Source organism: Oncorhynchus kisutch, linkage group LG20, assembly GCF_002021735.2.
Source record: "Oncorhynchus kisutch isolate 150728-3 linkage group LG20, Okis_V2, whole genome shotgun sequence".
NCBI lineage: Eukaryota > Metazoa > Chordata > Actinopteri > Salmoniformes > Salmonidae > Oncorhynchus > Oncorhynchus kisutch.
In genome coordinates this window covers 21,308,372-21,335,862 of record NC_034193.2, presented here as the reverse complement: position 1 = coordinate 21,335,862, position 27,491 = coordinate 21,308,372, and the positions used below count along the sequence as shown (strand labels likewise).

Below are 27,491 nucleotides of genomic sequence, written 5' to 3'. Positions count from 1 at the left end.
GAATGTCCGTCCTTGTAAAGACATGACAGCTCCTCCACTATCCTACACAGTCTCCTTCCATTTGAAACAACTCATTTAAAATCTAATTTTATTTATCACATGCTTCGTAAACAACATATGAATATGGTAAATTACTTCACATACTCTGCCACTATGAACACGTTGACAGCAGCTGGACAGGAGAACCAATAAGCATGTGTGCAAATTGTTGGCCAAGCAGCCAAACCAATCTGCACCTGTGTGAATTTTGATGGACAGGCAGCAGAGCAAATCATTTGCTTATATCAGGCTACAGCAGCCAATCCCATGCTGGGTTACCTGATTACAGTGTTCCTTTCACGGTGGGCGATGCGGGCGTTGTCGGTGAAGAGGATAGTGTGGTAGGGCAATACCGGGTCACAGGTGGGCAGGATGCCCCGCGCCGCCTGGCTCACGCTGTCCAAGACGCCGTTATAAACCAAGAGGTCATCGACTAACAGCTACACAAAGGAAGACACAAAGGAAGACACAAGGAAGGCTAACAGGCGTCCATTACGCTACCCACAGGAGACTGTGGGAAGCATAGTGGAGGAACTCTCGTGTCTTTTCAAGGACAGACGTTCCTATTGGTTCTAACAGTAAGTCATTCATTTATTCGCTTTGATTTTCACCCAGAAAGTTAAACAGAGAACATATTATTGTTTACATAAAATATCTAGGGAAGAGTTTATAGTAATAATAATAATAGTACTTTATTAGTCCATTGTTGTCAGAAATGATTCTTATTCTGCTCTGTTCCCAAGTCCTATATCCTGGGTCTCACTGATGAACATGGTCAGTGTTACCGTACTAAGTAGGAGAGAGAACAGAAGACTGACTTACCCCAAACTCCTTTACCCCCCTCTGTGGTGTCTTGGAGTAGTTCCACAGTTTGATCATGGACACGGTCACTGGCTGGTCAAATATGAGATACACGCGATTCACCAGTCCGGGGAGCACCGGTGCTAGCCACATGTGTCTGCCATCATGAGTGCCATCTACCAGCTTATCTGGAGTCCTCACATCACCGTTCACACTGTCCAGGACATTCACACTGTCTGGGAACGCAGCAATGTCTAGGAGAAGCACTGTTAAAGAATGGACTCAGCCAATTTGTGTTGACTACTATGGCTTTACTCCTGCCATTTCTATTTCCTCCACTAGAGGACCCCCTTTAATGGTTTCAGGGTATATTTTATGTTTGGGATTTCACCAAACTTGGTCCCGGTTTGGGTTCCTACTTTATGGCCAAGCTGCAAAATCAAAATTGGCTATATTGTAGACATTTATGAAAAAAAAATATATATATATATTTTTGGTGTTCATTTAAGGTTAGGGTTAAGCGTGAGGTTAAGGTTAGGCCTAAAATCAGAATTTAAGAAGATAAATTGTAGAACTAGGCAGGGTTTTTGACTTTGCAAGTTGGCCAGATAGTGATGACAGTACAGGGAGAGCAGGCTTTCGTTCCACCCTAGCACTAAACAAACCGGATTCAACTAAAAAGGTGTTTTAATGCTGGGCTATAACAAAAGCCTATACACCCTGTGGATTTCCAGGACCAGGGTTGGTGACCAGTCTCAGGCCAGACTCGAGGTATCACGCTAGCTACCCTACATGACCAAAAGTATGTAGACATCTCATTCAAAAATAATGGGCATTAATATGGAGTTGGTCCCCCCTTTGCCACTATAACAGCCTTCATCCACTCTTCTGGGAAGGGTTTCCACTAGATGTTGGAACGTTTCTGCAAGGACTTGCTTCCATTCAGCCATAAGAGCGTTAGTGAGGTCGGACACAGATGTTGGGCGATTAGGCCTGGCTCGCAGTCCGCGTTCCAATTCATCCAAAAGGTGTTCGTTGGAGTTGAGGTCAGGGCTCTGTACAGGCAAGTCAAGTTCTTCCACACCGATCTCAACAAATAATTTCTGTATGGACCTCCCGCTGTCCACGGGGGCATTGTAACACTGAAACAGGAAAGGGCCTTCCCCAAATTGTTGCCACAAAGTTGGAATCACAGAATCGTCTAGAATGTCATTGTATGCTGTATCATTAAGATTTCCCTTCACTGGAACTAAGGGGCCTAGCCCGAACCATGAAAAACAACACCAGACCATTATTCCTTATCGACCAAACTTTACAGTTGGCACTATCCATTGGGGCAGGTAGCGTTACCCTGGCATCCTCCAAACCCAGACAGATTTGTCTGTCGGACTGTCAAGATGGTGAAGCGTGATTTATCACTCCAGAGAACGCGTTTCCACTGCTCCATAGTCCAATGGCGGCGATCTTTACACCACTGCAGCGGACGCTTGGCATTGCGCATGGTGATTTTAGGCTTGTGTGCAGCTGCTCGGCCATGGAAACCCATTTCATGAAGCTCCCGACGAACAGTTATTGTACTGACGTTGCTTCCAGAGGCAGTTTGGAACTCGGTAGTGAGTGTTGCAACCGAGGACAGACGGTTTTTAAGTGCTTCTGCACACGTTGGTCCCGTTCTGTGTGCTTGTGTGGCCTACCACTTCGCGGCTGAGCCTTTGTTACTCCTAGACGTTTCCACTTCACAGCACCAAGGCAGAAATTTTACGAACTGACTTGTTGGAAAGGTGGCATCCTATGACGGTGCCCCGTTGAAAGTCACGGAGATCTTAAGTAAGGCCATTCTACTGCCAATGTTTGTCTATGGAGATTGCATGGCTGAGTGCTCAATTTTATACACCTGTCAGAAACGGGTGTGGCTGAAATAGCCAAATCCACTAATTTGAAGGGGTGTCCACATACTTTTGTATATAGTGAAGCTCAGCCAGTCAGGTCTAGTGAGACTAGCGACCACCAAGTGCAGATTGCAGCAGTGATGGTTCTCAGTATGTGTGTGTGTGTGTGGTGTTTACATTGTAGGTAGGATACTGTTGTCACTGAGGGGGATCTTCTCGTCGTTCTGGTCATAGAACTCCAGGCCGTTCATACCGATGTAGTAGGGGTCACCCCAGGTGGTCAGCAGTTGCAGCTGGAAGATGACTGGTGGGTCAAGGGTTAAGGAAGAGAGACGTGGAGCCATGTACACACTCAGGACTTTGGCAGTCAACAAGTAATTTAGTGATTGTCCAGATCACAGTATCCCAGCAGGCAAAACTGGTTGTAATGACATTTACGAAAAGCAAAACAATAATAATATATATTTGTCAATTTTATCCACTATAAGGTGATTTATTTATTGTTGGGGTCAATTCTATCTACTGGTCGCATTATTTCTGCATGTCCATGTAAGGGGACTATGTAAGGTGACATGTTATGTTAGTAAAGGCAAACTGTATTCTGTGGGACTATTTCTTGTGAGCAGCAGGAGGAAGGATACATCCACAAGGCATGATGGGGGCCTCGTAGTCCATGCTGGCATGCTCCTGTCTTTTGGAACCAGCTCTGAAAACCACACAAGACACAAACCTTAATATATACACAAACCTTCATATTTTATAGCAGTACTGTAGTTGAGAATATGAAATAGGCCGTGGCTACGGAAACAGAGTTTTCGCCCACGCCCCACCCTCCCCTCCAGGAAACATATTTTTTAAAGGTAAGGATCCGGATCACGTTCTGCCCATGTGTTATTTTATGCACACATTGGTTTTTCTAACGTAGCTGCTGCTCGCCCCTCCCTTCACGTTTCGTGATGATGATGAAGCCGATATCTCTGCCTCGTATTTCTGAACAGCTGAAGTAAAAACCCGGAGGAGATTTGAACGAACATATATATTATGAAAGTTACAATCTTCTCTGTCAGTCTTTTGTAACAGATTTCGCAGTTGCACAAGCAGGACTCAGTCCCTACACTTTGGACACATTTTGTGTGCACATTTTCATTTTGTGTCATCCGGTGCCATAGTTACGCCATATGCTGATATCGTGGCGAGAGTAAATAGATGCATGTAACGCCGTGCCTAAGAAAACATGAAATCACTAGACTGCCTGTCTGTGTCGTGCTTATGTCTGCAATACTGACGACAAAGTTTGTACGAACATGTCCATAATGTATTGTGTATAAAACATGAAAATAGCCGGGTCGAGAGCTTCAAGTTCCTTGGTGTCCACATCACCAACGAACTATCATGGTCAAAACATACCAAGACAGTCGTGAAGAGGGCACGACAAAAACTTTTCCCCCTCAGGAGACTAAAAAGATTTGGCATGGGTCACCAGATCCTCAAAAGGTTTGACAGCTGCACCATCGAGAGCATCCTGAACCGTTGCATAACCTCCTGGTATGGCAACTGCTCGGCATCTGACCATAAAGCTCTACAGAGGGTAGGGTAGACTGCTGAGCAATTAATAAAATCGCCTCCGGGCAACTTACACTGACCCCCCCCCCCCCCATTCAGGGCAGGCCCACCTGTTTTGAGCCCCACCTGTTTAGCTACAACAACAACAAATAATAATACAATTTATTTTTGCTGTTTGTCTGTTTTTCATGTTATTTTAATACGTGTCACATATCCGTTTGCAAACAATGTAAAAAATAAATAAAAAAATCATTGAGTTAATAATGCTGCATACAAACATGGTGTATTTTTTGCTTTCTTGAGTAAGGCAACTCCAAAATGCAAGTGTTTCAGCCTAGCTCAGTGCTTTCTGTGATGGAGGGGCAGCCAGCGGAACATACAGAGCATAGGGGTTGGTAATGTTCTCTAGTTGCGCTGTGATTGGCTCAGTGTTCTGTCACTCAAGGGAACACTATGTAACCGCAAAATCAACGCAGAGAGCTCGAGAATTCAAGCCCCTTGGGTGCTGCCATAGATTTACATTAGAAGTGCCCACCCAAGAAGGCTCAAGGTCATTGGCCACAGATAAAATGACGTCAAATCACTTTATATCTACAGTAGCTTTGAATGGACTGATCATGTCATCATCATACTTTCAAAATCTTAGCGAGCACGCTAGACAAGCAGTCATCATCATGAATCAAGTCGACAATCTACTGGCAAATCCTTTTCAATCCTTCTCATATGAAGAAAAACTATAGATAAAACGTATTGGTGCTCACCGGCCATTGGACATAAACATTACACAACAAGTTGGAAATGCAAATTCAATAATGAGTGGTTTGAAAGGAATCCGTGGCTAACTGCAAGCTTTGCAAAGCAATCACTAGCCTGTAATTCAGTGGAGAGGGTGTGTGGTCCAAGTCTGGGTTTAAGGGTCAATTTTGCAAGCTTAAATGGATAAACATTCACATGAAACACCATGGGCCAGAAAAGGTTGAATACATTGGCCAGGCTGTCAATCCAGCATGACTTCTTCTGTGTTCAAAAGAACTGGAAACTCTTCAGTGAGTTCAAGACAACTGGGAACTCTGAAAAAAATGACCTCCGACTGGGAAAATACGTTATGAACGGAAATTCCAAGTCTGGAACTAGGGCCTCTTTCTAGAGGTCTGACCTGAAGATCACTGACGTCACGATTCAACCTTGTTTTTTCCCCCCAGAGTTCCCACTTGTCTTGAATGCCCCATAAATCCAGAGAATGCCAGACTTTGATGAAAAAGTTTGATGACAAAATTTGCCGACAAGAAGGGCCGCTGCGACAGCTACCTGTTCAAGAGAGCACAGCACAACAAGGTGAGAGCACAGCACAACAAGGTGAGTCCAAAAATGTCTTGTATGCTGCTGCATAAATGATGTAATATGCCAGGGAGATATGTATACTGTAGCTAAGAAAGTAATACTAAGTGTATGTTGTGTAGTAAGATGTTAGTAGCCTGTGTCTCACCCTTAATAATTTTCTGCCATTCCCCCTCATAACTTAGCCTACTGTTCTGACTTGGTGGTGCACATGTAGGTTGTTTTTGAGAAATGTCATCATTGAATATTGTAGGAGCTTTCATTGTCTGCTTATATGCCTGCCTCCTTTATCTATCCTACGGTTCTGACTTGGTGTACAAGGAGAATACTGTAAGAACGACCCGTGTTCTGAATTCTGTCTCTGTACATTTCAAAAGTGCTGAACAAATAGTTATACTGACTACGCCCGTCTTAGCTCGCTCATTAATGTCGCAATCGAAATTACGAGTTGCCTCAACCACTCATTGTTTCCTTTATGCCATAGTTTGTACAGCTCAGTTATCAGTAGAAACCACATTTGTTTAAGCAAGTGTGCCATATCAGCTATGTTTTTTAAAAAGGAACTACATGAGGCTGAATTAACTGTTTCGCTGCCAGACAAGGCTGTGCTGATAGCCAGGTGTAGCAGTGGTAACGATTCACTCCATGGTGCTGAAAAGAAAGCTCTGTTGGGACAGATTAATGTAGGCAGTTTGTGGGCACCATTTGTCACCGTTATAGTGCAATATATATTTTTTGCCCCACCAAGATTTACATGCTAAAATTGCCACTGCACCAGTAACCAGACAAAAACGATCGAGGAGGGGGGAGTGGCAGCGAAGCACTCACCACAGCAGCTACGTAGGCAGCAGAGTGGGCACTCAGCTCCGTAAAAAAAACATCTGTATTTTTAGCCTGGGCAAATTGGGATACAGAAACCCTGTATCTGTAGCCACTCTATATGAATTATCATAGGAATTCGTCATACTTTGGATGCATGACTAAGTGTTTGGCACAGTGAGGATAATGGGCAGAATGCTATTTTACGAGACGCTAAAGGCATCAGGACGCTTCAGTCCGGCTGGGCCCGAACAGAACGAGTGTGCTTGAATACTCCCTTGAAAGACCTTCGCTTCAAAAACTTGTAAAAAAAAGCGTCAATAGTACTGTTTGTCCATTTTGAGGCGCCCTAGCCAGTATACACTTCCTCAAAATAGTCTGAAATCATCTAAGATAACTCAAGAAATCTGTCAGATATTTTTCAATAATTTTTAAAAAAATGAGTCGTCTCTCGTTGAATGACTACAAAGACTTTATTTTAGAATCTCCACTGTTAACCAATCACAGACGAAGGGGCGTAGACTTCGGCTCCAAACTTCAGCTCGCCTCCAGAGAATTGTTTGTGTGCCCGAACAGCCGAAAAAACCCTCACCGGAGTCCAAAACGAACAAAAACGTCACAAAATGTCATCATAGTATATGCACCAACTCTACCAGACTGTTTTGGCTGGGAAGCAGGCAGACGTCTCACAACAACAGAGCCATTACTTTAAACACCTTCCTATTGGGAGGTGGCCTACAACTAGCCTGGTCCTAGGTCTGTTTATGCTGTTTTGTCAACTCTTTTGGTCATTGGCAAGACAGAAACAAACAGATCTGGGATCAGACTAGCCTACAAGTACTCACTTCAGTGTGTAGGCCAAGTCCTCTGCTGTAGTTTTGCTGTTGACCAGGCCAGTGGTGGGGTTCTGGAGGAAGTCGATGAAGAGGATCTCCTGAGCAAAGTCAAAGTGACAGTTCCCTGGTCCCTTCCTGATGAGGAAGCCCTCTGCTGGAGAGATGAGCCTATTGTCCAGAGACACATGGATCACCTTCACCTGGAGAACACAGGAACAGGAACAATACATGTGTCTCTTAACAAAATGTGGATCATGGTTAGAATTGTATTTTTTGTGGGGAATAGGGATTCACAACATTCTCAGTCAATTCAGAGCTATTTAAAAAACCTATGGCAGTTATTGCATATGTTGTATATGCTCTCTTATGGGGCATCGTATAGATTTGTACAACTACAACGCACCGCACATTTAACGACAACTCCGAAATACAATGGCAACCTACAGGGATCAGATATTTCTATTATTTCATTTGACACTTCTACCAGAATACTAAAAAAGGCAGGAAGTTCTCCATCGCAGTGATTAAACAAATGACCCCCTCACCCCTCTGTAGGAGTCCTCTGGGGTCTTGTTGTAGTTCCAGATACGGAGGCCAGCCACCGTCTGGGCCTGGTCAAAGTTGACTGTCAGGGTGTGGTGCTGGCCACAGAAGAACGGGATCAGCCACATGTGCTGGTCTTCAGTGGTGATGTTGTGGCCGTCAATGAGTCTGGACAGAGGAGAGAGAGAGAGACACCTCACTGGTTATGTACAAGTCATTCTGCAGCATAACGGACATGAAAACCTAGTATTTATGAGACACTTTGTTATACTTGGGACACTTTAGACTGCTTCCTATCCTTGCAGTATAACTGCTTTAGACTGCTTCCTATCCTTGCAGTATAACTGCTTTAGACTGCTTCCTATCCTTGCAGTATAACTGCTTTAGACTGCTTCCTATCCTTGCAGTATAACTGCTTTAGACTGCTTCCTATCCTTTTAGACTGCTTCCTATCCTTGCAGTATAACTGCTTTAGACTGCTTCCTATCCTTGCAGTATAACTGCTTTAGACTGCTTCCTATCCTTGCAGTATAACTGCTTTAGACTGCTTCCTATCCTTGCAGTATAACTGCTTTAGACTGCTTCCTATCCTTGCAGTATAACTGCTTTGGACTGCTTCCTATCCTTGCAGTATAACTGCTTTAGACTGCTTCCTATCCTTGCAGTATAACTGCTTTAGACTGCTTCCTATCCTTGCAGTATAACTGCTTTAGACTGCTTCCTATCCTTGCAGTATAACTGCTTTAGACTGCTTCCTATCCTTGCAGTATAACTGCTTTAGACTGCTTCCTATCCTTGCAGTATAACTGCTTTAGACTGCTTCCTATCCTTGCAGTATAACTGCTTTAGACTGCTTCCTATCCTTTCTGTGTAAAGTGAACCTTTTTTGTTTTTACAATGTGCATTTTAGAAAAAAAAAAAAAAAACGTTTTCAAATACACAATTGTTCCATGCAAGGCTATAGCATGATATTTGAAATACATTAAAAAAAAGTTCACATTTTGTTTTTATGATGGTGCATTGCTGCTGCTGCTTCAAACGCCATGTGACATTGTTTACGTTTTTCAGTGGCAGTTTTGTTGTGCACTGTTGTTGCGCCTACAGAGGGGTATACTACAAAGCAGAATCAACTTTGGTAAGCAACCAGAAAAAAATAATTAATTTTATGGCTACTAAAAAAAGCTACACTTAAAGGCACTGGCCGGCAGGGATATCCTTGCGCAGTGCACACTGACCAGATTGCCAGGTGCACGGTGTTTCCTCCGACACATTGGTGCGGCTGGCTTCCGGGTTGGATGTGCATTGTGTCAAGAAACAGTGTGGCTTGGTTGGGTCGTGTTTCGGACGACACATGGCTCTCGACCTTCACCTGGTTAAAAAAAATCCAGGTTAGCAGACAATATTAACCAGGTGAAATTGTGTCACTTCTCTTGCGTTCATTGCACGCAGAGTCAGGGTATATGCAACAGTTTGGGCCGCCTGGCTCATTGCGAACTAATTTGCCAGAATTTCACGTAATTATGACATAACATTGAAGGTTGTGCAATGCAACAGGAATATTTAGACTGATGGATGCCACCTGTTAGATAAAATACGGAACGGTTCCGTATTTCACTGAAAGAATAAACCTCTTCTTTTCGAGATGACAGTTTCCAGATTCGACCATATTAATGACCGAAGGCTCGCATTTGTGTTATGTTATAATTAAGTCTATGATTTGATAGAGCAGTCTGACTGAGCGATGGTAGACACCAGCAGGCTCATAAGCATTCATTCAAACAGCACTTTTATGTGTTTTGCCAGCAGCTCTGCTGTTTATGACTTCAAGCCTATCAACTCCCGAGATTAGGCTGGTGTAACGATGTGATGTGAAATGGCTAGCTAATTAGCGGGGTGCTAATAGCGTTTCCAACGTCACTCGCTCTGAGACTTGGAGTAGTTGTTCCCCTTGCTCTGCATGGGTAACGCTGCTTCGAGGGTGGCTGTTGTCGTTGTGTTCCTGGTTCGAGCCCAGGTAGGAGCGAGGAGAGGTACGGAAGCTATACTGTTACACTGGCAATACTAAAGTGCCTATAAGAACATCCAATAGTCAAAGGTATATGAAATACAAATCGTATAGAGAGAAATAGTCCTATAATTCCTATAATAACTACAACCTAAAACTTATTTCCTGGGAATATTGAAGACTCATGTTAAAAGGAACCACCAGCTTTCATATGTTCCCATGTTCTGAGCAACGAACTTAAACGTTAGCTTTCTTACATGGCAAATATTGCCTTTTCCTTTCTTCTCCAACACTCACTTTTTGCATTATTTAAACCAAATTGAACATGTTTCATTATTTATTTGAGGCTAAATAGATTTTATTGATGTATTATATTAAGTTAAAATAAGTGTTCATTCAGTATTGTTGTAATTGTCATTATTACAAATAAATTGTAAAAATCGTCCGATTAATCGGTATCGGCTTTTTTTGTCCTCCAATAATCGGTATCGGTATTGAAAGATCATAATCGGTCGACCTCTAGTCTCCTCTGAGCTGCAGGACACGGTTATCACCTGCCTCTACCTGACCTGCTCCTACATGAACAACGAGATCTCCTACCCAGTGAGACCCTTCTTGGTGGAGAGCTCCAGGGACATCTTCTGGGACCACTGCCTGTCCATCATCAACCTAATGTGTGCCAACATGCTCCAGATGAACATGGACCAGCACTATTTCTTCCGACCTGAAAAGCGAGAGCCAGGAGGAGGAGAGGAGCCGCTTGCTCATCTGTCTGAACTGGTGAGGGGCCCCGGGAAGAGGGGCCAGAAGAGGGTAGGGGCCTACTCCAGCCTGGCATTTCAAAATGGAGGGAGGGGGACTGGTTGAGGGAGTAGGAAAGGGTAGAGGTGAAGTTTCGATGGGATTCATAGATTATGAGAGTTTATATGAGGGCCTACCAGTCACCCATGACTGTTTTACTGACTGTCTAAGGTGTGCCTGCTTACCAGGGAAGGGAGTAAGACAGTTGACCACTGCTATATATCGAAACAAAGCTGTAATAAACATTGACATGATAGACACATAAGAGTTGGAGTCAGATGAATAAAATCCCTTGCAACGCTGTTGTCATTGACAAGTTAACTGGATCACTTTGGCGTTTCATGTCTTAAAATACATCCTCAGAGGGTACGCAGTTAGATCCATCTATATTGTCAGCGTTGCGAGGTCACACACACACACAGTACTGACTTGTCGAGGGTGCGTGTGTCCTGGCCGTACTCAGGCAGGTCGTTGAGGTCCCGTGGCGAGGCGTCCAACATGGTCAGGTCCAGAGGCAGGCTGTCCCCCTCCTTCCCCACCACCTCTAACCCCGTCAGGCCCACGTAGTGGGAGTCCCCCCATGTCATACTCAACTCTATCCTAAGGCCTGGAAAGAGGGACGGTGGAGAGAGAGAAGGAGAGAGAGTCAGCGTGGAACAAGCTGAGCTAGCTATATTTTACAGACATAAAAAGACAGTCCTGTGTGTAAAATGTGTGAAATGATCATGAATAACACTCAATTTAGACGAGAGCACTCACACTTTCCATTGTACATTCCAGGGATCTGCTCCAGGGTCTCAGACTGACCAACAGTAGGGTTCAGATGGAGGTTTAACTGAAAAATGGCAGTGAATAGAAATCAGAAATGTTAGTGTTGGGCTGGAACAAAACCTGCATGCCCTGGATCAATCAAGGCGTTCCACGTTTACACTGTATAGTCCAGGTCAGTCCGGTCAAACTCACAGTGAGGTCGTCCTCGGGTCTGAAGCCAGCCTGGGTGAAAGGTCTCTCCTCCCCCTCTCCGTCGGCCGTGCGGGGCCTCTGCAGCTCCTCCTCGTATCCAACCAGACCCTCGGAGCCCTTTGCCTCCCCGCAGAACGTCTCGTCGTAGCGAGACATGGCCTCCAGGATCTCATCGTCCGTGGTGAACAAGATGGTGTCCCCGAACTGGTCAAGACCTAAGATGAGAGCCGTGGAGGTTAAGGATAGGCATGAATAATCCCTAGTGGAGGTTAAGGATAGGCATGAATAATCCCTAGTGGAGGTTAAGGATAGGCATGAATAATCCCTAGTGGAGGTTAAGGATAGGCATGAATAATCCCTAGTGGAGGTTAAGAATAGGGATGAATAATCCCTAGTGGAGGTAGAATTCAGTATGTTAGAGGCAAACAAATGACACTAAACTTATTTTGTCACAAAACAAATGCTCTAGTTCTTTAATCTAACATAATAGTTCTAATGTTCTTGTCATTCCCAGATAGCAGTTTGGTGATTTAAATTAATTGTGTGGTCATCCTCACAAGTCAAGCCAATCCTCCATGAAAGCAATTCAGTTCACCAGGAATGGTCTAATACAGACCTTTTTTTGAAGGGAATGAACTACACACAGAGGGGTCCTTTCCTGGACACAGATTATGACTAATGGAAAGACAAATTGAATTGCTTTCATGGAGGACTGGCCTGAATTGTGCGGATCACCACACCACTTATTTTCATCATGAGCAAAGGATATTTTCTACCTAAAATTGCAAAGACAATGTTGTGATCCACTTTATAAATACAAGAGACCAGCAACATTGATAAAAGGGTGTGGCAATAGAAGAAACAGTGGCATCTAGTGGGCAAAACCTGGTATTTTAACATACATTTATGGGGGGAAATGCAAGCGACTTCAACAGTTTAGTTTCTCTAAACAGGGGAAAAAAATACCATCAAATTTACTGAGAATACATTACACAGTATGAATAAACAATACTCCAAGCCACAGCTTCATACTACTTGTCAAACATAGGGAATTTATGCTGTATACTGGATGTTGGGGTGGGCTTGGTGTGGGGTTGGGGGGGTCAGTGGATGGCTTAATCATTGTTAAAAGATTTGGTCCAAATTGGACGTTGGTTACTATATTTATTGAATATTATATGAATCCTATAAATTGAAATGGCCAATGTGGGTGTGATCAATTAGTTGAATTTCTCCGAGTTCAGATGTAATGTTGCAAGAGTGCTTATCTTATCCGAAACCATTTCAGAACAATTTGAGATGGTGGGTGTCATAGCTTGCTGAAATGAAATAGAACTACCCATTTGGGTGTCATAGGAAAGAACCTGTCCCTCACTAATGCTCCCCTACCTCCAGACAGAGTCCCTGATGCTTTGGCGATCTCTCCCCTGAAGATGCACCTCCCGTCCAGCAGCATTTCAGCTTCTTTCACCCCCCTGAACGAGTGGATCCTGGACTTGTTGTAGTTCCACACTCTTATCATGGCCACCTGACACGGCCCGGCGAACTCCAAGTAGATCACGTGACTCCTCCCCTGGGTGAAAGGTGCCAACCACAGGTGCATGTCGTCCTGTGTGAGGTTGACGCCATCGATCAGGTTGGTGACCACACGCGGGTCCTTTCCGTAGGCAGGCAGCACGTTAATATCAGGCGGGTCGGCGCAGATGCGGGTGGGAAGGAGGGGAAGACCGCTGGAGCTGAAGACTTCGAGACCGTTGAGGCCCACATAGTGGCGATCGCCCCACGTGGACAAGATGTTAATGACCAGACGTTGACCACGTGGGAGGACCGGAATTTCAAACTCCTCCTCGCGCTCCGGCTCTGCGGAAAGGTCATCCTCTGGGTCATCGCAGAGGCCCCCTTGAGGGGCGGGGGAGGAGAGGTGGGAGGAGTGGGGGACGGGGCTGCAGGAGGAGGCTCCTGGGCCGGAGGAGGGGATTATAGCAATAGTGGTGGCTCTGGAGGAACGCTGGAGGAACTCGTCAAAGATGTCGCCCTCGAAGCTCATGTTGGAGATGCGACCACGCTGGCACTGGTTGAACTTGGTGAGGGAGTCCCAGGACTCCATGAGGGTGTCGTCATGGTCCTGCTGGCTGCGGAGATGGGCCCGGGGGGTACGCTGCTGCCTCCGGTTGCTGCTGCCCGATACTGAACCTGGCTCCTCTGTGGAATCAACACACACACTCTCATGTTACCTCAAAGGCAGTGCAGAGTACATAATAAAAGTGTAGTTAAGAGCAATAGGGAAGAAAGAAAGGTCATTTTGGGCTCGTTTTATACATTGTAGTACTACTCTATATAATTTTCAGAGTAGGATTTACACTACTAAAGTTATGGCTCGCAATAAAAAAAATCTATCATTTAATCATGGTTAACATATTCCAGGTATGTAGAAGATAAAAGTCATGGTAATGTTGATGTGATTTTCACACTGAATAGCCCAGCTCCGACAGCTGGTGTGATGCTAGTCAAAGAGTCTTTGACCCACTTCAGGGTGATATGTCCACAATAGATATTGTCAGAGCCAGCTGGCATGTGCCTTGTGTGTTTCCAGATCGGGGGGGGGAGATGACCCATAACTAGAGGGTCTGGCTGGGAGTCTGTTGTCAGGGAGATAAAGAGATTATTATAGGATGTAGATTTGATGTGATGCAGCAATCTGTCTGCTCTATAATCTTATTTAGGGACAAACAAAGATATGTCTGGTCTGCCGTTGACAAGAACATTGGGAAACTAATGTCAGATCCCGAAGGGGGGGGGGGGGGGGGGGGGGGGTCATTAGTGAGTTGCAAAACTAAGGCAAGTAGACAAACAGTCTCCCACTAGAGATCATTCTGTCTCTGACCTTTAGACGGTTACATGAAATCAAATGAACGTCTGGCCTCTTTCCTGCACAGCCCAGTATGCAGAGTAGATATAAGAGCTGCAAAAGTATGGAATGGCTCACAACAGGTACGAACACATAGCACACACACTGGTTTAGCTACCTATGGACAGTCCAATGGCTCCATGCTGGTGCTCCACTGCTGGTTTGCTGCTGGTACTACTAGTGTTATTGTGCCTGGCTGCGCTCCTACGTCCACTAACAGGCTGGTCCTGGCGCTGCTGGTCACTCAGCTCCTCCAGCAGGTCACCTCCCAGGTCCAGAGAGTCTGCACTCCCCTGGCCCCCGTTCACTGTCCTCTCCAACCCCTGACACACCCTCCCCGGGTTACAGCCCAGCTCCGGGAGCACCGAGGTGGAGGAGGATTGGGGGAGGGGAGGTTTGGACTCCACAGATTGCTGGGGAACTAGCCAGAGGGGCCTCTCCCTCCCAGCCTCGCAGCCCTCGGGGGCGCTCCGGGTCAGGGGCTGTAGCCACTGGGGAGTCCTGGAGGAGGAAGGCTGGGTGGTGACTGTGCGCTCTGTGGGTTGACCCGACTGCTCCAGCTGCTGTTTCAGAGGGGGGTGGGGGACGTCCAGTTCCAGTGGGTCCACGTCAAAGGAGTTCTTCTGTAGGGGACGGTGTGTAGGCGTGGGGGCGACGGGGTTGTGCGTTTTATCCTGCAAGTCTATTCTGACCTGGGCTAGCCCCTCAGCGAGAGAGAGTCCGTGGTTGGGGTCACGATGGTGCCCTCCGTTGTTCCCCTCCACGCTCCTGTCACAATGGCGCTGTGGGCTGGTGCCACAGAGACCGTGTCCGGATGCCATGGGGCTGGGAGAGAAAGATTCTGGAACTTGGAGTGCCTGGAGGGCAATGCTGGTGCTGTAGTCGAAAACCTGGTTGCCACAGCCCTTGTCCAGCTCGCCTTCGAACACCAGCGTGCTGTTGAGGTAAAGATTCACATGCCGGGCGCCAATGTCCAGGTCCTGAAAAAGAACAGTACGGCTATTTCAGGCTCTACGCAGGGCAATATTAAGTTAATGCATTGATATTGGTAGACCATGTCAGAAAATAAACATTAAAACGAACTCCAAGTCAAATATATTTACTTTTTTTTTTAAATGCAGAGGTGAAAAGGGAAATGTGAAAGAGCTAGAATATTCAAGTTACCATGACATCGCTAGATCAACATAGAAACTGAATGTGATACCGTACTTTTAACCTGTTCATACATACCTGGGAGAAATGAAGCTAACCTTGCAGACATAGTCAACTGTAAAGCTAACTGTAAGTAGCCTCCGTACCAACACACAGACAGACATAGTGGATGGCTAAAACCAGACTCCAATCTCCTCAATCCCTTCTCATTAAATCAGTGCATCTCCACCCACTGGATCACACTGCATCACACTGCTCCTTACCTCACAGCTTAAAACACACCACCAGTACCCTAACAACGGACCTAATGAACAGAGACGCTGTTAACATCAACCCATAACATCCATCGTTCCAGACAGAGCCCTGGTTGCCTGGGCTTTGTGCGCTGTCAGTCCCGTTTGTGACAGCAGCAGGGTGGGAGGCAGAAGCAGTAACCCGGGAGTCCCTTCACTAATCCTCCAGGGTTAATCTCTCACTGTTCCACATATGGACTGACTGGCAGCTCACGCAGCCACCGGTTAAACACAACTTCCCTCCCTCCTAAAGCCTGCTGCCAATATGGTGGTCACCCTCTAGAATGACTGGGGCTGGCTGAAGCAAACTGTTAACAAATGATGGAGTGCATTTTGGTAACCCCTGAACTAGGACTGGCGTGATGAACCAATCAGAGGCTGCATATGTAAGGGTTGCAGACACAGTACATGCTAACAACTTAAGTACCATTTCTATCAGATTCCATTCGAATCTTCACTTAACGCAACCCTTTTAACTAGAACTGGCAACCTACCGGCAACCTCTATCGCAAAGGCTCGGGCCAAAAGTAGTGCACGACATAAGGAGAAATAGGGTGTAGTCTCATACTCAACCTGTCAGTCTGGTCTCTTACATTGATGCTCTTGTTGTAGTTCCAGATCTTGATCCGGGATATCTGAAAGTCCGGAGAGCGCTCCGTGTTCCTGATGATGAAGTAGAGCTGGACCGGAGGATGGAAAGGACAGGTCCACATATGACGCTCCTTCGTGGTCTGGCGGTCAAAACAACATGGAGAGAAAAGCAGTCCGTTTAAGTCAGAAAATAGATGAATACAGAGACCCAATACAACACTTTGAAGACCCTCTTCCCAAAGTATAATTCAGAGTCCCAAGCCACGATAGTCCGGCGGCCCATTGTGACATAGCTATTTCTTTTTATTTTATTTAACCTTGTTTGTAGCTACTGTTACACCGTCCGCGGGGGGACGACCGCGCACCTCCCCAAGATTCCCAACCAACGTGGCTCCTCGTACGCGCCTTCTATTCATTTGAACGGGGTCACGGTTGGAGAAATAGCTTGAGCCGCACTGAGAGTTCAGAAAGCATGAAAGGCAACGGTCCAATATTCTAGAACATCTCCGTGTGGACATACACATTTTGGACTATGATCAGCTGCTTAAATGGGTATAAAGTGTATTTATAGCACCAATGCAAAATGCTTTGTCATGCACGACATAGGCTAATAACAGCTCATAAGCTGTCTCATGATTCCTTATGTGTTCTAATGCCTTTATAGTGGATTACGAAGAGGTTATCTACTTATAGGAAGTGTCACCAAAAATCCCTCTAAAATGATGCATGAATAGTAAATGCAATGCACCAAAACCTTTCCAAATAGTACAATTAGTGTTATCAGAAAGGCTTTGGGGGCAGAGCTCAACTCACCTTAGGTTTCCCGTTGACCAGTGCTCCAAGGTTCCCAGGGTAGTCGGCATTCCGGATGTCCAGGTCGTGTGGCGACACGTACAGCTTCCTGTTCCCTGGGCCGAAGAACTGCATCTCCGTCAGCCCCACATGGCCCCTGTTCCCCCAGTTACTCAGGATCTCCATGGTGACGTATACGGTGGGCGGTGCCTCGGCCGAGACGCGCCTCTTCTGCCACCATGACAACAACAGAACTTCACGAATCGAGTCAAGCCGTCACTTCATACAGTGTATTCTTAGCATCATAAAAAATATAATTAGAATGCTGGTAGATCTCTCTTTGTGTGTGTGTGTCTCTTTCGCTCTATGTTTAGCCTGTTTGTCTCACCTAGCTGTTTTACGCTTAGTCATTCCTAGCCCTGGTATTTGATGGAGTGACTCACCGGTGGTTTGCTATTGTCTGTCTTCACTGTCTGAGGGATGTCAAAGTTTGTGCCTGCCTCCAGTTTCTCCAACGCCTTCAGTAGTCTCTGCTGTTGCCTGGAAGAAAATGATTAGTCATCAATTGTATTGTGTCTTTCACCACATCAGTAGTCTTTGACCTTGCTCTTGGTGATCATCTACGGAAATGTACGCACGGTCACTGACAGTTATTGAAGACTCCCTACGGCTTGGTTGACTAAACCCGCTTCAAGGTCAGAGAGGTTAGGTTACCACCGACACGTTTCGGATTGTTAGAGAGCCTCGGTCAGGAAGGTATACAGTTACTGGTGCTCCTGCGCCGGCAGTCCAGGACGTACTGCATTACCACACGTTTTCTGTTACTGTACTGCAGAGTCTGTACATGGCGTTCTCATCCCAGCAAGGGAAAGGACATAGTACACAGACAAGAGGGAGTTAGCGATGCCAGTGTCATTCTAAACGGTCACCGGACAAGACTCCATTTGGCCACATCCCGATACCCATACCTCATAGATGGTTTCTTTCTCTGTAGTATGATAGTGTGGACACTATTGGAACATAGCCATTCAATGTTTTTTTCCCTTTGTGATAGTCAAGGGATTAGTATCGACCCAGATATGGACCGCGAGCCCATTCAATGTGGCCTGCGGGTGGTTTGAGTTTTTAAAAAAACATCAGTCTAAAAAGGACTCAAACCAAACCGTGTAGAAATGATATTGGACTTACATTTATAAAATCTCTACCCTCTTTCCAGGTCACTAAGAATCACCAAAACAAAAGCTGAATAGTCAGGGAGCGTTGAAAATTTAAAATAAAATTTAAAAAACGATAGATAACTATTTTTTTGCACATTTTGAGAAAATAACACATTTCCAGTGCGGCTCTCCAGACCTCGGTGAAGACCAAATGCGGCCCACAGGGCAAAATGAGTTTGACGCCCCTGGTATAGACTTCGATAGTAACTTCCCTTTTCCTCTCCATATAGCGGTTAAGGATCAATACCTAACGCATAGTGTGCAATGACACTGGCGTGTAACGTTGCAATACACTACCTGGGACCCATGAGGGTAATTCTCTGCATGGCTCTGGTCACCCCACTCTCATCTTTGTCGTCATCGTCGTCACGCAGCGAGCCGTTCGTCATCTGGTGTCCTCTCACCTGTGGATTTAGAATGGAGGAGCATTCGACTTAAGACAGGGTGGTAGCCCAACCAGGTTCAACTAAAGGTCGAAAAGATGGGAAAATAAGAGAGATGGGGATAGGCTAGGATGTAAAACATGAATCATTACAGCAGACAGATTAGAAGAATACAACACAACCAACTAGAGGACCCAGAACAGCACACCCCTGATTGTGCCTACAGATATAGAATTACATTCTATGATTGTTATCTATCCTACCGGGGTGCGGCTGAAGGCCCTGGGCTCGGGGCTCTGCAGTGGGCTGTTCTCGATCTGCAGGGCCTGGAGCACCCTGCACGCCGTCTCCTCCGAGTCGCGCTCCTCTTGGGAGGCCTTCCTCGCTGCAGACAGGGGGCGCTCTACGCGACTCCTTGGCCCTGAGAGAGAGAGGGTGGGGGAAGAGAGAGAGAGAGAAAGAGAGAGGGGGGGCGAGTCACACTCTTGAGGGCTCTTAGTTTTATGAATGACACACATACAGGGAAGAACAGAACATACGTTGAGGATCTCTGCCATCCCTGCACTCCTTTGAAGAGGGCCTGTCCAGAGTTCTGCTCTTCACCGGCAGAGGCTTGGTGGGGACGTAGGCTTCCATGTTGTCTTTCCTCTTGGCCGACAGCGAACGCTCGATCTTACGGCCTGCAACATAATGGAAGAAACGGTCTACGAAAGGTAAAGGAATAGAGACAACCTGAAGCAAATTCCGGGCTGCATCTCAATAAAATCTCTTAACAGGCGTCTTCTACATGTCTCCTTCCCTTCAACTGCAATGACATCAAACATCTGGATGGGTAAGTGGGCATCCAACATATTGCTTTCACCTATCCTATCATTTAAGATCAGTGCACATGAAGGGTGGGGACCAGGAAAGGAAGCCACTATAGTTGAATGTTAAGATGCATCCCTGGCTGAATAACATGAATATACTGTCATCCGTATTGCTGGGAGTACCTTTAGGAGAGGGCCCAAAGTCCAACACCATGAGCTCTGCAGGGTCGCGAAGGCAGCCTTTGGGCCCAGTTACTCGCGGATGACTCTTGTCAGCAGATGTTTTGTTGGAGGAGGAGGGAGGCAGGCCTAGCTCCTCCAGGCTCTCCGTGCTCTCCTCCCTCTCGATCTGCTCCTCCACCCACTCCTCGTCCGACTCCTCCCCCGCCGACCCCCTGCTGCTCCTCAGCACGCTCACCTCCAGACTCCGTCGAAGCACCTGATCACCAAAAAAACACCAATGTTGTATGTTCAATTGAGTTGAAATGGAAATGAAACTGGTCTTCTTATATGAAGAAACAGGGCAGTTCTACATTTTATGTTCCTATATTGATCTGAAGGGAATGTCTGCTTGATGTAAAAGGACATTTTAAAAAGTTGTAAATTAAGTCAGCACTCTGGATAGAATTCAATGATTTACTGCGACATGTACTCTGGTGAGATGGAAATGGTGAAGATGGCTGTATTTCTTGCACTTTGGTAGCTTGGATCAGTGTCTTGAATACGCTACAGTATCTTAGGGAGTGAGAAGAGGAGAAAAAGGAAAGCGAGAAGAGGGAGAGAGAGAGAGAGAAGAGGGCCACGGAGGAGGGAGAGAAAAACAGTTGACCTCTCACCTTGACCTCGTCGATGTTGAGTAGGACCCTTTCGCTTTGATATTCAGGCTCCGCCTGGCTACCTCCTCGGCCATCAGCCCTGGAGCCAAACGAACGTGACACCATACAGGAGTCTCGCGGGGGGCTACGAGGAGAACGGGGACTCGACCGCTGGAGAGGCACAGGGTGAAGACAGAGCAGAGTGAGATGCAAATCATGCAAACTCAGACTGACTGCTGTATTTGACATATACAGATGCTGACACACACCATCGAAAAATGCTGAAGAACAGTGCACACAACACACACGGGAATTTTATATAATATATAACATTTAGTAGACGCTTTTATCCAAAGCCACTTACAGTCATGGGGGTCATACATTTTACATATGTTGGTCCCGGGAATTGAATGTTACAAGCGCTATGCAGCTGAGCTACAAAGGACCGTTGTTCTCTTCCTACTGTACCTCCATCTCTATACTGTCGTAGGGTTCAAAGTCTTCAGAGTACCGTCTCTCTGGAGAGATCCGCAAACAGGGTCCTTGTTCTGTTCGAATATTGACCGACTTCTGCACAGACGAAAATAGAACACTATTCAAAACACATACACTTCTATTCCATTTGTGACAACCCATGTCTGTGATCGTCGATTCGTTCACTAAATCTATTCAACCACAACAGGGTTGTTGGCGTCATCCATTAGACGTGGGATGACCAGATACTATAGAAATAGAATGACAAGACATTCTCTTTCAAAAGGTGTAGACTAACTAGAATGGCGGTACCTGAACCCATTCTCTCCTCTGCACTTCTCCCGGGGCGGTGTGGCTCCTCTTGCTGCTGTTCACCTCCAGATTGTAGGTCTCCTCCTCTGCAAGCTGCAAACCCCTTCTGGAGGCATCTGGTGATGAGTCAGAGAAAGCGAGAACACAGACACTGCACATGAGCAGTCAAGTCCGCCCTCAGAGGAAGAGGAGAACCAGACACAGATGATTCGATAACAAACAGAAGAGGGGAAAATGGCCGCTGGTTTTACGACTGTCACTTATTATCATTTGTTCAACGGCCGTGGGCATAGGATTATACTATGCTAAATGAGGGACGGGGTTGGTGTTCAGGGATGCTACAAACATTAGCTTAGTCATAAAGTAGTAACAAACAGGGACATAATCTACAATAGCCTAACAAGGACATAGTACTGTAGCAGCGATGGATTGTAGTCTATACTCAGTTGCTGATGGGACACTGAAATAATGTATTTTAGTGCTAAGTTGTTGGCGGATCTACTTTAGTCCTGCATGCTGCGTACCAGCCGTGTGTGTAGCTCTCAGAGCCGGCGGTGGCGAGGTGACGGACTTCTGGCAGGGTCTCTTGGTCTGCTTGCTAGCATTAGCACCGTTCAGATAGATGGAGAAGCCCTGCTCCAGACGCTCTAGCTCGATCTCCTTGGGCTCTTTAGTTTTCAGTCTCTTTAAGATCCTATGGGTCAAAGGTCAACTCATCACTAGAAAATACACACATTTTCATATAAAAGTGGTTTATGAATCTACACTTGAAAATGAGATGAAAAAACATGTTTTAAGTCTGTTTTCATGGTTTGTATGCACGTGAGAGAGTATTATATTACATATGCAAGCAGGTCAAACGAGCAAAGCCTACTCCATGGAAACAAAATTGTCCTCACACAGTTTGCATGTCGGTATCACTCATACAATGAGGGAAAAAAGTATTTGATCCCCTGCTGATTTTGTACGTTTGTCCACTGACAAAGAAATTATCCGTCTATAATTGTAATGGTAGGTTTATTTGAACAGTGAGAGACAGAATAACAACAACAAAAAATCCTGAAAAATGCACATCAAAAATGTTATAAATTGATTTGCATTTTAATGAGGGAAATAAGTATTTGACCCCTCTGCAAAACATGACTTAGTACTTGGTGGCAAAACCCTTGTTGTCAATCACAGAGGTCAGACGTTTCTTGTAGTTGGCCACCAGGTTTGCACACATCTCAGGAGGGATTTTGTCCCACTCCTCTTTGCAGATCTTCTCCAAGTCATTAAGGTTTCGAGGCTGACGTTTGGCAACTCGAACCTTCAGCTCCCTCCACAGATTTTCTATGGGATTAAGGTCTGGAGACTGGCTAGGTCACTCCAGGACCTTAATGTGCTTCTTCTTGAGCCACTTCTTTGTTGCCTTGGCCGTGTGTTTTGGGTCATTGTTATGCTGGAATACCCATCCACGACCCATTTTCAATGCCCTGGCTGAGGGAAGGAGGTTCTCACCCAAGATTTGACGGTACATGGCCCAGTCCATCGTTCCTTTGATGTGTTGAAGTTGTCCGGTCCCTTAAGCAGAAAAACACCCCCAAAGCATAATGTTTCCACCTCCATGTTTGACGGTGGGGATGATGTTCTTGGGGTCATAGGCAGCACCTCCTCCTCCAAACAAAGCGAGTTGAGTTGATGCCAAAGAGCTCCATTTTGGTCTCATCTGACCACAACACTTTCACCCAGTTGTCATCTGAATCATTCAGATGTTCATTGGCGAACTTCAGACAGGCATGTATATGTGCTTTCTTGAGCAGGGGGACCCTGCGGGCGCTGCAGGATTTCAGTCCTTCACGGCGTAGTGTGTTGTTTTCTTGGTGACTATGGTCCCAGCTGCCTTGAGATCATTGACAGGATCCTCCAGTGTAGTTCTGGGCTGATTCTTCACCGTTCTCATGGTCATTGCAACTCCACGAGGTGAGATCTTGCATGGAGCCCCAGGCCGAGGGAGATTGACAGTTATTTTGTTTCTTCCATTTGCAAATAATCGTACCAACTGTTGTTACCTTCTCACCAAACTGCTTGGCGATGGTTTTGTAGCTCATTCCAGCCTTGTGTAGGTCTACAATCTTGTCCCTGACATCCTTGGAGAGCTCTTTGGTCTTGGCCATGGTGGAGAGTTTGGAATCTGATTGATTGATTCTGTGGACAGGTGTCTTTTATACAGGTAACAAACTGAGATTAGGAGCACTCCCTTTAAGAGTGTGCTCCTAATCTCAGCTTGTTACCTGTATAAAAGACACCTGGGATCCAGAAATATTTCTGATTGAGAGGGGGTCAAATACATATTTCCCTCATTAAAATGCAAATCAATTTATAACATTTTTGACGTGTTTTTCTGGATCTTTTTGTTGTTGTTATTCTGTCTCTCACTGTTCAAATAAACCTACCATTAAAATTATAGACGGATCATTTCCTTGTCAGTGGGCAAACGTACAAAATCAGCAGGGGATCAAATACTGTCACCCCCCTCACTGTACATCATTGGTGTCATTCAATCTCTCAGCACGAGGAAGCAACCAAAGTCAACCCTATGTGTGTGAGTATAAGCCTATTGACAGTCAGCTACTGTGTCCTCTCAGCGTAACCGGAGCTGCCTCTCCCAAAGGCCCGTGTCTGCCTCACAGTTCACCTGTTTTTGTGCTGAAGGGCGATTAAATATTCATCCAGTATCTCTTCAGCAGCCAAGCCTCCCTGACACCTCTGGTTCTCCTTCACAGATAGGTAGACAACAACAGGAAGCAGTGTCAGACAGAGAAGCCATGCGAACACATACAGTATCACAATACACTAGGGTCATGCTGCAGTGATTAATTTTGAGAAGAGGTGCAGAGTCTTGAAACCAGCTGAATCATTAACCCTGTTTATTGTCATAGCCTAGGTGACCGGCCTTCAAATTGAGTAAATACGACCCCGGGTTGAGATGACACGTTGAAATCTTGACAAATGGTGTGGGCGTAATCTTTGGTTATCGATATGGAAATCCACAAATTCTTATTTCGGTTAAAAGTCCATACAAATGACTTTATACTCATCATTTGCATGGAGTTAATTAATAAGAGACAGGCCCTAAATTCAATTGGTTTATTGTAAGACTCATGCGTTACACAAGAAACACTAAAATACTGCAATCCGTTTACCTACCATAGACATAACAATGAAAGACAGAAAGGATGTTCTGGTAGCAAATGTAGTGTGAACTCTATAGTCATGCGCTCAGTCTACTGAAGTTGAAACGTGATGAGAAAAACAACAACAGATAGTGTCAAAGGATAAGATAACCTCAACCATTTTGAATGGGAGTATTTAGCATCAGACTGCATCTTTGAAATGAAGATAATGGATAGGCTATGAGGATTGTATTCTGGTTTGAGTATTGACAATAGCAAGACATAGAAAATTCACAGGCTCGTGCAGGTAGTGAAAGGGCGATTCCACACCAGCGTAGGCAGAAAATATTTTGGGCTATTTTAGATTGTTCTGTCAATTCTCACATAGAAACTTCATTGCGGGGGGTGTTTGAAATGCTTTTTATGTTTGTCTCACAAACCATTTTGTGCCCATTTTAGACCTATACATGCCTCTTGTAAGACCTTATGATCCCTGAACTGTACATGATACAGACAACCTCGTGGTCTCATTATACCCCTTATAGTGTGTTCTCAAATATGGAGAATGTCTAGATTCTGAAATACACATTTTCACATTAATGTATTCAACATTATAAACATTAATAAAAATATTACCCTCTAAAGTACCGTTTTGGATTTAGAGAATTTAAAGACATTTTTTGGAACAATATACCCTAAGAGAACATCACATTTCCAGAGTGGGCTCTCTCCTCATTCTGAGGTTTTGATCAATTTTATGAGCACCATCAACACACTGAATGGGAAAATTGATTAAAAAGAACTCTGCTGGTGATTTGCAATCCTAAAGGAGGGCTGTGACTGGTTAATTTTTGGGGGGATTTATTTTACTAGGCAAATCAGTTAAGAACAAATTCTTATTTTCAATGTCTGGGAACAGTGTTGTTGTTCAGGGGCAGAACGACAGATTTTTACCTTGTCAGCTCGGGGATTCGATCTTGCAACCTTCCGGTTACTAGTCCAACACTCTAACCACAGGCTACCTGCTGCCTTAGGTGAATGACCTATTAAAATTACCAGAGAGCCCACTCTGGAAATTTGACGTGTTTGAAGAGTAGCCTATATTGTTCTTAACAATATGTCTAAAAATATGAAACATCTAAAGGGGCACTTCTAAGATACAGTATTCCTATTTTTTATGTTGAATAAATTAATGTAATTTTTTTCCCTTTCAGAATGTAGACATACTCCATATTTGAGAGCATACTCTAAGGAGTATAACAACACCAATATGTTGTCTGTATCGTGTATGGTTCACAGATTTGTGATACAAAATGTAAAAAGCATGTCGAACACGCTTCCTTCCAATGAAGAGTTGATGTAAGAATTGCCAGAACAATCAGAGATACCAAACATATTTTTGGCCTATGCTGGCATGGAATCACCCGAAAAGGGGATGAAATCACTAGCTCTCTTACATAAGTCTAGCAGCCAACTAGGCTTCACCATCTGCAGGAGCACTGGAGGAAGAGGGGGAAAGGTGAAGGAAGAAAAGAGAACAGCAGAATAGATGCACTATATGACGAGAACCAGAATCTGGTCTTGCAGGAGATGTTGATGTGGCGAATCTCCTTTAAACCCAGGAAGCAGCAGCCATTCACCAGCTTTTCAAGCTTAACAATGTCAAAATAAGTTTGTTACTGACCAAATATGGTGTTTTGATTAGCAACTATCCTAATTTACTGCTGTCACGTACTTCCATAAAAGGTCAAAGTAAAAAGTTACATGCAACCGAAATAGAAAGCTTCTTCGACACCTCCAATGTATTGGTTAAGATGTTGTAGCAATCCGAGATCCTTGGGTTGTGAGTGATTGGAGGTGCTGAAAAGGGTATTATTTCGGTTGCTTGTTCATTTTTATTTAAACCTTTTTTGGAACTACATGCCCGCTGTGGTGGCAACACATGACTATAGTTGGTAATCAAACCTCCACATTTGGTGAGTAATGAATGCATTTGAACATTAATAAGCTTGAAAAGCTAGTGAATGGCATATTGAATAGCTGCTTCCTGGGCTTAAAAGGAGATTCACCATAAAGCCAGATTCTGGTTCATATATGACTATGTTATAACAGGTGCAATACTGACTTTGGCAAGTGACCATGTAGGCAATCTATTGAAAAGAGGGTTATTCGCACACCTTATGTAATTCCAGATCCATATAATACTTTAAAAAAATAGAAATTCCAGTAGACTGGCATCCTTGTATGCACCAAACATCGAATCAATTAAAATCCATAAACCACATTGTGGAAGGAGCATAGGCTACAAGAATGTACCCCGCCCAAGTAATGGGGATCATAATAAAATACCCAAAATACTAAATGTGCTCGAGTTTCTTGTCACAACGTAGGTAATCAAATCATTAAAAAAAAGAATGTGCTAAAGAGGCACAGACATGACATTAACAAACCTAAAAACGTTTTATTCATTATTTTAATATTTGTCAGGATATGCATCTCCTTTACAAGGCTCCCTCTGCCCCTGACCAATATCCCCCACCTTAGTGGGGAGTAGGCACATAAATCAGGCTTCATGGCAGTGAGACGCAAAGCCATCCCTTTTTGTAGTGAACGTCTATCCACATGACCTCAGCTACTGTGTTCTCCAATTGTTTGAATATAAAATAAAACGGAACTCACCGCTTTATCCATTGTGGGATCACAGACACTGGTTTTCACATAGCCCTAATTCCACATTTTGAGAGGATGTCAACCCACGATGATTTTCTAAATTCAACTCTGTAGCAAGGAAATAGAAATTAACCGAGATTATGACCTTTTTATGAGGACCGTCCGACAGCAATGTTGCCGCACCCGAAATATATTTTTTTCTCTCCCGCATAAGCAAAAACTGCACGCCGCTGCTAAAATTCTGGCCCTAGCTACATTCTTGGTCATTGTTACAACGGCAGTTTTTTTGCATTTCACATACATTTCAACAATGCACTCCACAT

At 44.9% G+C, this 27,491-nt stretch overlaps 1 protein-coding gene across 3 annotated transcripts in view; it reads right to left on the bottom strand.

The window, feature by feature from the left end:
* Positions 1-27,491, bottom strand: part of LOC109865456 (protein KIAA0556) — a 30,960-nt gene that overhangs the window by 2,895 nt on the left and 574 nt on the right. For 2 of the 3 annotated variants that reach the window (XM_020453671.2, XM_031798839.1), the window contains exons 2-25: positions 27,178-27,276; positions 24,021-24,100; positions 21,868-22,037; positions 21,344-21,459; positions 21,026-21,127; positions 20,579-20,728; positions 19,926-20,181; positions 19,473-19,613; positions 19,197-19,354; positions 18,848-18,954; positions 17,777-17,873; positions 17,355-17,564; positions 16,544-16,681; positions 14,624-15,485; positions 12,987-13,799; positions 11,598-11,812; positions 11,394-11,469; positions 11,064-11,241; positions 7,831-7,996; positions 7,295-7,485; positions 3,371-3,435; positions 2,923-3,033; positions 862-1,094; positions 319-479 (exon numbers count right to left, since the gene is read on the bottom strand). In XM_020453671.2, coding sequence (XP_020309260.1) covers positions 319-479; positions 862-1,094; positions 2,923-3,033; positions 3,371-3,435; positions 7,295-7,485; positions 7,831-7,996; positions 11,064-11,241; positions 11,394-11,469; positions 11,598-11,812; positions 12,987-13,799; positions 14,624-15,485; positions 16,544-16,681; positions 17,355-17,564; positions 17,777-17,873; positions 18,848-18,954; positions 19,197-19,354; positions 19,473-19,613; positions 19,926-20,181; positions 20,579-20,728; positions 21,026-21,127; positions 21,344-21,459; positions 21,868-22,037; positions 24,021-24,100; positions 27,178-27,189 — 4,808 coding nt within the window. In that variant the 5' untranslated portion in view covers positions 27,190-27,276. The remainder of the gene's footprint in view (positions 1-318; positions 480-861; positions 1,095-2,922; positions 3,034-3,370; positions 3,436-7,294; positions 7,486-7,830; positions 7,997-11,063; positions 11,242-11,393; positions 11,470-11,597; positions 11,813-12,986; positions 13,800-14,623; positions 15,486-16,543; positions 16,682-17,354; positions 17,565-17,776; positions 17,874-18,847; positions 18,955-19,196; positions 19,355-19,472; positions 19,614-19,925; positions 20,182-20,578; positions 20,729-21,025; positions 21,128-21,343; positions 21,460-21,867; positions 22,038-24,020; positions 24,101-27,177; positions 27,277-27,491) is intronic. The other variant, XM_031798838.1, reaches the window with a different exon arrangement.